The sequence below is a fragment of the Podarcis bocagei genome, assembly GCF_964188305.1.
Source record: "Podarcis bocagei genome assembly, chromosome: 2".
NCBI classification, from domain to species: Eukaryota; Metazoa; Chordata; class Lepidosauria; order Squamata; family Lacertidae; genus Podarcis; species Podarcis bocagei.
Window position 1 is genome coordinate 43602828 of NC_138126.1, and position 13682 is coordinate 43616509.

General features: G+C 46.0%; 1 protein-coding gene across 1 annotated transcript in view; it reads left to right on the forward strand.

Annotated features, from left to right (window-relative positions):
* The first annotated feature begins 4667 nt into the window (after positions 1 to 4667).
* GRIP2 (glutamate receptor interacting protein 2) overlaps positions 4668 to 13682 on the forward strand; it is a 385704-nt gene continuing 376689 nt past the window's right edge. Inside the window, exon 1 of the mRNA XM_081183991.1 lies at positions 4668 to 5352. Within this exon, the coding sequence (XP_081040117.1) occupies positions 5298 to 5352 (55 nt within the window). The 5' untranslated portion in view covers positions 4668 to 5297. The remainder of the gene's footprint in view (positions 5353 to 13682) is intronic.

The following is a 13682-nucleotide window of genomic DNA, read 5'->3' on the forward strand; positions in this document are numbered from 1 at the left end:
CCTTGGAAAAACTGTGGAAACAAGTCAGGGTGAATGCTTAATAAATACATCACCTGAAAGTGAACATTATGACTGAATCCCACACCTACCTTGCAAATCAATATCGCCATATACAGTGGTGCCCCGCAAGACGAACGCCTCGCAAAACGAAAAACTCGCAAGACGAAAGAGTTTTCCGTTTTTGAGTCGTTCCGCAAGACGAATTTCCCTATGGGCTTGCTTCGCAAGAAGAAAGCCCATAGGGAAATCTCCGGGGACCTCTTTTAAAATGCTGGCGGTTGGGAGCAAAGACTTTTGCCCACCGCCGGCCTTCAGAAGAGGTCCTGGACCTCTTCTGAAGGCCGGCGGGGGGCAAAAGTCTTTGCTCCCCCCGCCTGCCTTCCCGGGACAGCGGAGACTTCTCTGCTGTCCCGGGCGATCTTAAAATGCTGGCGGGCAGCAGCGAAGCCTTCGCTGCCGACCCCCATCATTTTAAAATCTCCCCGGGACAGCGGAGGCTTCTCTGCTGTCCCGGGCGATCTTAAAATGCTGGCGGGCGGCAGCGAAGCCTTCGCTGCCGACCCCCAGCATTTTAAAATCCCCCCGGGACAGCGGAGGCTTCGCTTCCGCCTGCCAGCATCTTAAAATCGCCCTGGGACAGCAGGGGCTTTTAAAATGGTGGCGGTCGGCAGCAAAGCCCTCCTGTCCCCGGAGGTTGTGGGGCGGGAGGTGGAGAGAAGGGCTTTTCTTCCCACCGCCAGCCTTCAGAACAGCCTTCTGAAGGCTGGCGGTGGGAAGAAAAGCCCTTGTCCCCCCCCCCCAGCCTTCAGAAGAGGTCGGGGGACAGACTGTCCCCGGACCTGGTCTGAAGGCGGTTTCCATAGGAACGCATTGATTGATTTTCAATGCATTCCTATGGGAAACCGTGCTTCGCAAGACGAAAAACTCGCAAGAAGAAAAAACTTGCGGAACGAATTAATTTCGTCTTGCGAGGCACCACTGTATGTAGCCTTGCCTGAACAGGAGTTCTGCGCCTTTTCAAGTTTGCATCCCTCTTTGGCAAAAGTAGGCGGCCCCTCCATTTATGCTGGTAACTTGGTCATTCTTCCTGCCACTTAAAGTAGCATCACCAAGAGCACAGACCACACACCTTTTCTATCCCCTCATGCTCTCTTTCAAATAACCTTCCTTCAGCAATAAGGCATGCGCGCTGGCAGCAAATCAACTGATGTGGATTTAGGAGGCATGACCAGTTCGGCCACACTGGGCACAGAGTCTTGGGGGGGGGCACCACAGCTATGATACAGAGTGGAAAGTGAGAGGCAGGGGTGCTGAATTTTGGCGTGGCAGAGGGCGCTACTGAAATTTGAGACTACAAACACACCTATTGACAGGCATTTGCTGGCTGCTGATGTGGGCCAACTGCCGTAACTTTTAAGGTTAATTTTTGTAGGGACTAGATTCAGGTAGGTAGCCATGTTGGTCTGACGCAGTCAAAATATATATATATATAAAATAAAAAATTGTCCAGTAGCACCTTAGAGATCAACTAAGCTTCTTCTTGATACAGTGGTACCTCAGGTTAAGTACTTAATTTGTTCTGGAGGTCCATTCTTTTTTTTTTTAAATCATATTTATTAAAGTTTCCGATAGAAATACAAAGAAAAAAGAAAAAGATAAAATACACTTAAAACCTTACTTTCATTACCAACGTTCTGGGACTCCCCCATCCCCCTCCCAACTGTATTCCCCTTTCATTAATTTGGTTCTACAAGCTCTCACTCCCAATTTAAAAACTTAATTTGTTTAACCCAATATCCAATTTGAATTATACAATCTTACCACCATCCCACATCATTAACAGAAAAAGAAAATAAGATTTTTCCCCAAGTTCCACCCCAATTTCCTTCCACGAATTCCCTTTTTTTAAACACATCCAATCAAAATAAAATGATATACAAGAATTATATAAAGATATAGAAGATAAAAGATATAAAAAGATTCAAAAAATAGTTACACAGCCTTTGGATTCCCAATCTCCCCCCCCCCTTCCCCGGTTTGAATTCCCCATGTCCATCAGTCTGTATGTTGTCAGCCTGGAGGTCTCAAATCCATGGCCAGATTTCTCCCCAATTCCACCTTGCCGGTTTTCTTTTAATTTATTTATTTTAATGATATTTAACTTCAAACGTCCAATCTAAAAAAGGCCTTTAATTTCCTTGTTCTTTACTGCTCCTCCCGTTGTTCTTTCCATGTCGTAGTCAGTCCTTTGTTCTTTTTGTTCCTCACTTTCTCAGGTTTCTTGTCCTGTTCAGCTGTTAAAACGTTCTAATTCAGAAATCTGGTGTCTCTACAGAGGTTATTGTTGTTCAGGAACAAAAACTTACGTCCAGTCCCTTCCTTTCTTCAATAGAAAATTCTATTGTCTCCTTTAGTATAAACACCTCTGTAGACAAAATACTGTTTCAGTTTTGCAGCTTTCCCAGAAGATAACAAGTCCTGTGCGAATCCAAGAGTATTTTTCCACTTACGACCGTTCTTGTAATGTCCCGAAATCCCTCTAGGGGGATTGTAGTAACTTTGTTTCCTCTAATCCAAAAGTCAAGTTGTTGTTCCTTATTTTCGACAGTTTATATCCAAATTGTAGCAAATTGTAACAAAATTAACCAGCAAAGTCCTCATAACAAAGTCCTCTTTATATTCTCCAACTTTGACAGCTACTTTGACAGCTGTCAAAGTCTCCGTCTCTCTTCACCAGGCTCTGCAAATCGCCCCGGTTCCCAGGGGGGGGGGGTTACCTTTTCCTTCTCACCTTCCACTCTTCTCCTCCAGCACAGTTCTTATAATTTCCCATCGTGGAATTAAATTTTTTATCAAGAATATGCTTCTCCTTCGACCTTGGTTGCCCAGTCCTTGTTTTAGAATGTTTACAATAGGGGGGGGGGACTGACTTCCTTTTTGGATCACCCCCGCTCGTGCCGAATCCAAAAAAAATTTCTTTTTTTCTCCTTTTATACCCGGTTTCCCAATTACTCACGGGTTGTTGTTGATAGTCCAAATTTTCAATGGAAGAAGTCAGCGCTCTCCATCGAATGGCATGCGGCTTCGCTCGGCAGGGAAAGCAGAGGACTCACAGCACCACGCCACTCCCCGGCACCCGATCCGAAGCCTTTAAAAAGGCTCCTTCACGAGTCGGGAGGGCGCTAACGGTGCCAGCCAAGTCACCCATGTCCACGGGCTCCGTGCCCGTGGTTTTTAAGGGTCCCCGCGTCGCCGGCGCGGTAGGACCCAGCCCCTGCCGAGCAGACTCCCTCCGGAGCTCGGAGGGAGTCCGCCATTCGGCGATGGCGCCAACCCGTAAGTTCCTCTGGAGGTCCATTCTTAACCTGAAACTGTTCTTAACCTGAAGCACCACCTGAAGCTAATGGGGCCTCCTGCTGCTGCTGCGCCGCCGGAGCATGATTTCTGTTCTCATCCTGAAGCAAAGTTCTTAACCCGAGGTACTATTTCTGGGTTAGTGGAGTCTGTAACCTGAAGTGTATGTAACCTGAGGTACCACTGTATAAGCTTTCGTGTGCATTCTTCAGGTATCTGAAGAAGTGTGCATGCACATGAAAGCTTATACCCAGAACAAACTTAGTCTCTAAGGTGCTACTGGACATTTTTTTTGTTTTTTGTAGGGACTATTACACTCTGCATGATTTCTTGTGTTGTCTTTGTAGTACCTCTAACCAGGGCTCTTTTCAGCTCAGCCAGAACTCCGTTCCGGCACCTCTTAGGTGGGCGCCATTGCCACTGTAAGAGAGCATGGTTTATGGTGAGTTCTGGCACTTTTTCTAGAAAAAAAATATAGCACCGCTTCTAATGGATTTTGTTTTAAACGGCCTTGAGATGGGTTTCCCTAAGAAGTGGCACATAAACATTTTTAATAAGTTTAAAAAGGGAAAAGAAAGTGGAAGTGTGTGTGTGTCGGGGGCGGTTGGCGGGGAAAGTGAGGTGTGTGCGCGCGCGCCAGACAAGTCTCGAGCTCCGCGCAGCTCGCCTGTGTGGGCTGTAGAAGAGCCGGCCTTCCGCTCCCTTCGAGGACCCGGCGTCGCTCGCACCTCCTCGGGGGGTGGAAGTGGAGGCGCAGGCAGTCGCCCAGCCATTAACAAGCGCTCCCCTTCGACGTGTTGGCTAGCGCCGTTCTCCCGCGTGTCTCCTCCTTCTCCGTTGCAGAAGCGTACCCTACATACCCTCAACCCAAGCAGGGAAAGCGCGGGAGGTGGGGGGAGGCCGCCGGCCTCCTTTCCGACAGCCTTGCTCGGGTGAGGCACCCAGAGCTGGGAGGCAAGGACTGCGCGTGGCTGCCTCCCATGTGCTGCCTAGCGAGACGGGCAAGCGTCACCTCTCGCCTCAGCTACTTTCCCTTCCTCCTTCTGGACCGCGGGGGTCGCCGGAGAGACTCCCGCCACGTGCGAGGAGCGGCGGCTGAGGCGAAAAAAAAAGGTCGAAAGCGCGGGAAGGCGGCGAGCGAACCAGGTGCCCGAGCTGCTGCTTCTCGCTGTAGCTGAAGGAGCCCTTCTCCTCCCGCTCACCTGCGCCGAGAGAAGATGCCGACCGAGCGCGAGCAGAGCCGGCGCGCGCGGCTGAAGCCTGAGCCGGCGGCCTGCACTCCCTCGGCCGGCGGCGCCTGCAGGGAATGAGACGCGAGCGCCCGGAAAGACATCGCCGGGAAGAAGGGAAGGCGCGCGCTAGAGACCTGGGCCGGCCAGGCGCTCGCGGAAGCCCAGAAGCCCGCGGCGGGATCCTCCCGGACGTCGAAAGATTGGACAGAAAGGCGAACTCCCCTCCTTTCCCTCCGCCTCCTCCTCCTCCCCTGGCTTCTCTTGTCACATAGTACGGTCCCGACACATTAAGAGCTGCGGCTGCTGTGGACGTACCTCAGTCACTCCAGGGCAGGCGGGAAAGGTTTCGGGGCGCCGCTAGTCCCACGCACCTTCTGTATCTCAATCTATACACGGGGCCCTTCCGCGCACTCGCCTCCTCGGCCGATTCCCCGCCCGCTCCCCTCCTTCCTGCCGGCCCCAAACCCAGATGGAGCACGCGGCGCGAATCAATGCCTAGCGTGGCCGAGCAGGCAGCCTGGCTCCCCCAGCGGCTCGCTGCCCGCGCTCGCCTCTCTCCGAGCCACAACACTTTCGGCGTGCTGTGCTGGGCGGGGGTGGCGTGGGGAACTCTCCGCTTAGCCTTATTCTACCCAAGAGGGGAAGCCTGCCGCCGCCGCCAGCACCTTCGGGGCTTGTGCACAAGCGCGAGCAGGTTGACCCTGTGCCGGGATGCCGGGCTGGAGGAAGAACCTGACTCTGTGTCTGCAGAGGATGCAGGATGACGGTAAGGCTCGCTGGCTGGCTGGCTGGCTGCAGGAGCCCCTCCGGGGCAAACGCTACCGCCGGAGGGCATGCGCTTGCCGTTGGCTTGGGAAAGCGCCCGGGAGCTGCCTTCGCATTGGGGTTTTTTTTTTTAGTCTGTTTCTCTTGTCCCTGTTGGGGGGCATGCTTGGAAATGCAAGCCGTCTTCTGAGGCCCCCTGCTGAAGCTCTTTATGTTATTATTGTTGTGCATTTATTGTGTGCATAATGATTTTAAATAAAGTACAACGCTCTTTCAAAATGATTTATGTATCAGGAATGGAAGTCACCTTTCTAAACTGGGGGGCGGAGGCGGGGAGGAGGTGGAGGGAATCCTCTTTGCAACACAATCGGCAGCATCGTGAGCTTTGAATGCTCTTTCTTGGTCGGTGATGGGAAGAGGATTAGGCAAGCAGAATTGTTGAAGTGCCTGATGTGGTTTTACCCTCTTGTCAGAAAATGTGGGGGGCATATGTGGAGAGGTGTAGTTTGTGGAGGAATAGAGGCAAGGACCGGGGAAAAGCTAAAAGCTTCATTGTTGATTTTTCAGCTGTCAGGGGTCTTTTTTGGGCGGGGGGATGTAGACTAAGTTTCATGTGTGTGATTTTATGCTGGTCCTGTGAGATTTCCTGCTCTCCTGTTAGATCTCAGAGGTAGGGGATGAAGATGTTTGCAAGATCTGCAAGGGAGGGACAGTAAATGAGTGCTGCACCCGGAGCTCATAAAAGTTTGAGGAAATGTCCCACCAGGTGGCGGAACATGAAGGATATGGGAAATCTTGCACGTTTGCTGGTTTCGCTTCATGTGCTTAAGAGGCTGAAAAACTGCACTCCTTGAAATCACCAGCCCCCCCTTTTTTTTACTTAAGTAGCAAAGTCTCAACTGATAGACATGGATTTCATCATGCGTATGTGTGTTTGTCTGATGGAGAGTTTATCTGCCTTTGCCTCATGCTTGATGTGACTTGAGAGTTCCTCCGACATGCATCCTTTTATGTGCCAGCTTTGCCACTGAAAACATGGTAACTCCTAAGAGGGATTAAGAATTGTGGTTAGTCAACCATCTGCACACTTTCCAACTAGCAACAAATTAGGCAAATAACTTTCTGCTCTCCACACTGTATGCATTAGATAAGGTTTGTATAAGTAAATAAACCAATGGTTTCAGGAAGTCCCATTTTTCCTGTGGGTTTCCACCCCATAAACCACTGGGTTACTGCCTATGTCTGAGCCACACATTATGATTAGTTATTAAATTTGTATACCAGCCTTCCATCTGAAGATCACAGACAGTTCACAACATAAAAATACAAAATGAGGACACAAAATAAATAATAAAACTAAAACAAACTAATAAAAACAAAACAAAAAAAACAGCCTAGCTAGCTCAGTTGGTTAGAGCGTGATGCTGATAAAACCAAGGTTGCAGGTTTGATCCCCATATGGGACATCTGCATATTCCTGCACTGCAGGGGGTTGGACTAGATGATCCTCAGTGTCCCTTCCAACTCTACAATTCTATAATTCAATAACCCCCCTCCCACGAACACATTTATAAGGCCACAGAATGTTAATCAGCCAGAGGCCGAGATGCTTTTGCCTGGTGCCTAAAGATATGTAATGAAGGTGCCAGGTGAGCCTCACTGGGGAGAGCATGCCACCAATGGTGAACCACCACAGAAAAGGCCCGTTCTCATGTTGCCACCCTGTGGACCCCTCTCGGAGGCACACAAAGAAGGGCCTCAGATGATGGTGCAGTGGGTGCCACAGCTTCTTCACTGCATTTTAAACACGGGAATTGAATACTTTCAAGAGAGATAAATGCTGCTGAAATGCTTTTGTCTGAAAGTATCCTATTTCACATCGGTATTTTAGCTGTGTTCAACTTGTTTCTCTCGCCAAGATGCAACCTATGTGCCATCTTCCACTGTGAGTTGGGCAGCAAGTCCAGTGACTTCAAGTTGTATACAGACATTGGCAGTTTTGAACCATTTCCTGAACTCAAGTGTGGCATTAGTGGTCTGTGCTTGTGTTTTTGTTTAAGGTTTTCCTCCATGACTTTCCCAGCAAAGCAGCTTCCTTTTAATTTAATCTCTTTGTCCATCGATGAACAGTAAGTAGTTGGGCTATTGGTTGGCCATGTATTGTGCTTGCTACTCCAGTTTGCACAGGATGTGCCCAGAAGCCAAATAAATAATGACACAATTATTAAAGGATCTAAAATGGGCTGTAGACCTTTTCTTTAGCTGTTAGGAAATTGAATTGGAGGAGTAGGGGAGCAGATTATCTGGCATCTGGTAAAGAGCTGGCAGATGTTGCTTATTTTGACTTGCTGTCCATTGATTCCAGAACTTTGCAGGCTCAGAGGACGTGATCGGCATATTGGGAACATTGCATTGTTATACTTGATAGAACAAGCTCTTGCACTGCTTCCTGATATTGAAATTTTGATCTTGTGGTTCTATAGTGGCTACTGTCATGCAACCAGAATTAAATGAATTACAGAATGGCAAAAACAAGGCAGTTTCTACACTGTTCTTTTTATTTCTCCTGATAGCATTGTCGTTTCCAAAGAGTGCTCTCCAGAGAAATAAGCCTAACCAATTATATGGTCATTTCCAATGCTGTAGCTGTGTATGAAAATTGGAAGAATTTCTTGCATAAGAGATTCCTAGATTTGGGGCCTCCATAATGATTACCTAAAGTTAGAAGCCAATATGAATTATGTGCTGAATCTCAGGAGAAGGGATTCCCTCTCATCTTTTGAAATTACATCCTTCTTTCTTCTTCACAAAAAAGCACTAAGCAATAATGTTTTTATATTACAGACTGAGACAGTGCCTTTCCACTGGGAAAACAAGAGATAGCCCATCAGTATTGCACGGAGAGTACATTGTTCAGCTAGGCTTCAGAAAAAAAACTTTCTGCATCTTGTCCTGATATAATGGCATCACAAACTTGCAACATAGCTTTGTTCAGATATTTCTTTTGAAAGCCCAGCTCTAAATACAGTCTTCTTAATGACTGTTTCCAATTTTCTTTGCTGCTGAGTATGTTACCTGTCTCTGCCTGTTGTCACTGTGTGATGGAGGAAAAAGATGGCATTCCTGGTTCAGTTATCCATGACTTGAAGCCATTAGACTAAAAAAAAACACCCAAAAACTTTTTGGTGAAGAGAAAGTGTACATTATGCTATAAGTGAAGGTGGCTTACTGGGCTTATTTCTGTCTGCAGAGCATTTGTGTGTCAGTGGCATGTGTTTAAAGGAGTTAAATGTGCCAATTTCTGGTGGGATGCTTGAAGGTGTCACCCTAGTGAAAACAGGGAAAACACGAATTTTGCAGATGTAAAGTCATCAATACATCACAATACTGTGCATACTTACTCAAAAGGAAGTCCCACTTAGTTCAGTGATACTTACTTCCAGGTAAATAGGATTGCAGCCTTGCAGCCTAACCTAAGTGTCTTTGCTAAGAAGTAAGTCTTCCTGTATTTAGTGCAGCCTTCTCAACTAGTAATTGTGTTTAGGGTTGCAGCATTAGTGGTGTATGTTATATTATTTTATATGTTATATTATATTATATGAACCACAGTTTCTAGTTTCTGAAGTAAGTGTTTTGGAAACCTCAGTCTACTTAGGAAGCACACCATCTTGGTTACTGGAGAGTCTTGTGATCAATAACATTTAGTATATAGTCACTCTTCATTTTGGCACATCACAAAGATGCTGCCCCTTTCTGGGAAAGATCCTTGAGAGGGTGGTTGCCAGCCAGATCCAGGTACTATTGGAAGAGACAGATTTTCTAGATCCATTTCGTTTTGGATTCAGGCCTGATTTTGGCACAGAAGCTGCTTTGGTTGCCCTGTGGTGGGAGAGACCTGGGGGTGCGTGTGATCCTTTTGATCCTCCTTGATCTCTCATTGGCTTTTGATACCATCAACCATGGTATCCTTCTGGAGCTGCCATCTGTATTGGGGGTACTGCATTGCAGTGATTCCACTCCTGATTGTCTGTCTGACTCCAGAAGGTGGTTCTTGGGCATCAAGTAAAACCTTACATTTTCCCCAGACAATTTATGGACTGAGTGTGCTGCTAAATCTTTCCACCATTCTTTGGAGGGACTGTTTTGAATTATAAAAACATTAATGTTTCATATAAATTTATTTGTCCCCCATTTCATTTATAGTATTGTATAATGTATTTGTGTTTATGTTTTTACAGGTTAAGTTGCTTTTACGTCAGTGATGGGTGGGGGTGCTGGGGTTGTAGACTCCATGCTTGTAGGTCATCATGGGGTAAGTTCATACATAGCCTTCCATATCCATGGGATGATAGGGTGGTGGATTTCCTATTACTTTATCACACCGAATTCCTTTGATAAATAAACTGTGATTTTTGGAAAGGGTGCCCAATTTGGTGCTCACTTTGTTATAGAAAAAACTAAAGTGCTCACATACATTTAGAAGGCCATTTTTGTGAGGCAAAAATGAGGGTCATGAGCCATGAGCATTCAGTCAATGGTTAAGTAGTAACGCAGTTTCTTCTCTGTACCCCCAAGCGTATGCCGTGGTTCCTGTTATTCCCTATCTAAACCACTTTGGGGATGGTTAGGATAGCCTTACAAGGCATAATCAAAATGCACGGTGAAGCAATTTTGTTTTGAGAGGAGAGGTAAGAGTTGAGCAGTGCACTGGAGGAACGGGTGTAGTTCAGGGGTTAAGCCTTACATGCTGAAGGTTCCAGGTTCAGTCTCTGGCATCTCCAAGTAGGATGAGGATTGATTTCTTCCTGAAACCTTGGGGATTTGCTGCCAGCCAGTGTCAACAGTCATAAGCTAGATGGACCCATAGTCTGACTTGGTATAAGGCAGCTTCCTGTCTGTTGGCTGCTAGGCTGTGGTGGCTCTCAACAGGTGGCACACATGAAACATTTTGATGTCATGTTTTCATGTATAGTCATCTGCAGGAAAATCATCCAGGTGTCAGCCTGTCAGGGCAAAAGATTCCATGTCAACCAGCCAACAGTTTCTGCTGAGCAGCGTAGCCTCAGGGCAGCTCCCATCCAATGTCCTCATGCCTGCCTGCCTGCCTGCCTGCCTGCCAGTGAATTGGGCTTCTTCCAGGTTCTCTCAGCCACTGCAATCACATGAGTGGACTTCTCTGCATTCACTTCACCTCAGAGATACTGTGCGATACTCGGCAATGGCACAGCCCTTCCCTAACTCCTCCTGTGATGATGCTGAACAAATAGAAGCGTTAGGGGGAGCACAGATCCCTCAACTTTGTGAATAACTTTCTCTGCATGAATCAGCTTGGGAAGGGGGGTGGGCGGGCGGTGGAATTGTACCAAGTGAAAGCTGTTCTTTATAAGCAGAGATATTGTAGGATTAGGTTGCTGCTGCATTGTTCCTTTCTTTCCGCTGCGTCTATCCAGTTTATATGGTTCTGTGGTGGTTACCTAGGAAACAGCTGTAGGAGTGTACAATGGAATTTTATTGGCTGTGTCATTAGGCTGACTGTTAAGGTTGTGGGCAGAGGTTCCTATTGGTAGGTCTGAGCAAGTGAATCCCTGATATTGTTTTGATTTGTAAGATGAAAGAATGTGGCTCCGTCTTTAATAAGCTATACCAATAACCCAGCTTTTCACTGTGTAATGCATGGCCTACCTTAAGCAACCAAACTGGGAGGGGGGCAGTATTTAAGAAGAAATTAAGTTGATGATGGATTGTTTTTTTGAAAAGGTTCTCACTTATATCCCATGTATGGTTCTAATATTGAACTGCTTTTCATCTGCAGTTCAGTTTTTTTTGGAAATTTGATTACAGACATAATTTCTTTAATTACACCCTTACTTGTGGGCATAATTTCAATCATTTCCCCCTTACTACTTGTTTAATATGTTGTCTGTGAGAGAAGAACAATGACTTAATGCTGGCATTGATTTCACTTTTTAAAAATGCAATACTTTTTCAAAAGGCATTTGATAAGATGCTTGTGTTGAAGGTGCTGGAGCAAAGATAGATAAAATTGCATGAGCAAAAGACAACAACCCATGGATTGTATTGTATCCAAAGTTTAAATTCTGCTTGTACAACAGACTTCCCCTCCTGCCCCTCCTATTCTACCCCCTCATTCCCCATGCACCTTCAAAATCTGCTCCAGAGGGTTGGGGACCCACCAGAGCAGATGGGGGGGCGGCATGCAGGAAGCAGAGAGGAAGGGGAGATTTCATTGTGCAGATGGAATGTCACTCGCACAGCATTGTATATAACCCTGTATCTTTGGTTCACTGAACTGAGCTGCTTTCCTGCTAATTCCTCTCTCTAAAAATGTGGAGCCAATTTCTAACATGTATTTGTTGTTCATATTCAAAGTCCTGGCTTTTTCCTGGTGCATGCACTTGCAGGAAAACAAAGTGGGCATTTTCTGTTGATGTTGACCCCTTTTTCTTGTAAACTTCTTTTACAGAGGTGTATAAATGTTGTTAAATAATAAAAAGGGTGCTTTCACATTTCAGTTTATTGTGTACTTGGTGCTGCTTATACTTGGAGATTTTCCACAGTGTCCACATTGCCTTGTCTTTATCAAAATGCCGATCTGTACTTTTTCTTCATAAAATCGGGATTTTCCCCCTCTGCAGTAAACCAGCTAAATAAAAATAGCCCGTAATACACCTGCAGTCTGTCATTCCCAATGATGAAGCTCCTTGGGTGGTTTGATGTGTTATGGCATTTCAGTGGGTAGCCTCTATTGCCACACTCCTAACAAGAAGATTTGTGGAAAACTTGCAGTAATAGAAACAAATGTTTTGGGCTGCTTAATGCTCTGGATGGAGATAGGCATGTGTGTGTCAGTCTTTCTGCAAATCGGGATAATTCCTCTCTCCTAATCTTTTCCTACTCACATCCAGCTTCAGTATAAAGCACCCAGGGACTTTGTTGCGGAGAGGCAGGAGGGTAATCATTTGGGGTTCTTCTCACTGTCCCCCCCCCCAAGCTTCTCCACAAATCTCCTGAGATGGGAAAAAAGCATTGTGCCTGGATATAGCGTGGGGAGATGCAGTGGGGAAAGGAAAACATCTCCATGGAGCACGAAGCCCTCTTGCTTTCCCCGCTCCCCCACAAACCTCCTCAATACTGCAGGGGACTCCTAGAGAGGCTTGAAAAAAAGTTGGGAAGAGGCTTAAGATGGACTTTGCACAATCCTGTAAAATCACGATTGTCCAAAAAAGAAGAGGCAAACTGCTCTTTAATTCTCTACATTAAGTGGTAGAGGACAGAGGAGTGATTCTGGGTGGGGATGGAAAAAATTAACACCCATAATATTTTTCGTCAAGCTGAGCCTACTGGGGAGGATGGCAAGAAATGGAATGGCAATGAATGTGATGGTTGAAAAAAATGGAAGTGGGTGGATCCTAATGTGCCAGTTGCACACACAGGAAACTTGAGTGGGAATGACCAGTTTGCGAGATGACACCTCTCATATATATGTGATTACCTGGGCCATACATTATACATTATGTTTGCCCATAGATGTGTGTAGCTCAGGAAAGGGCAATGCACATGAGTAATGGATGCAATATGTAAATCAGCATGTAGAAATTTAAACTATTAAAAATGTGGCAGTATATTTTAAAAGGGATATGCTCCATTGTAGTTAAACAGATGAGCAAATATTTGCAGGATCAAATCAGGGATGTTAATAAGCCACGTGCCCATTAAAGGCATACTCATGCATCAGCTATTGTGGAAAACTTAGATCTGAGCTATGGCAGTCACATTTAACCACTAGGGCCAAATGCTAACTTAAATCCTAGAAATTTTTGTCTTAACTGGTTTGGTTGATTAGATTGCTAGTTTATTCATGAACTTTAATGAGATCCTTTTATCCATTACCCTGAAGTCTCAAGTGGATGTTATAAAGTACTACTTTACCGTTAGCCAATAATGACCTGGCTTGCTTTTAACCAACCAATCAATTAATTAACTGATTAAAATAAATTGCACCATATCTCAACATAGTGGCATACTTGGAGGACATTTAATGAAGGCAACAGTTTATCTTGATTACATAACACATAGATAACAATTTTGTCAGAATTTCTCAAAGTGGGGGCTTGAACTGTTGGTGAAGTCAGTTTCTAGACTTCCCAGAAGGAAACTCAGTGTGGAGCCTGACTTCCTCAAAGAGGTGCTTGGCCAAGATCTACCGGTACTTTGGACAGTCATAGTCAAAGCTAAGCACCCTCAGGTCCTATTGATTTCAGAGGGAAGAAATCTAAACGTGGGTCATGCTCATTGGTGGCAAGCAATTTC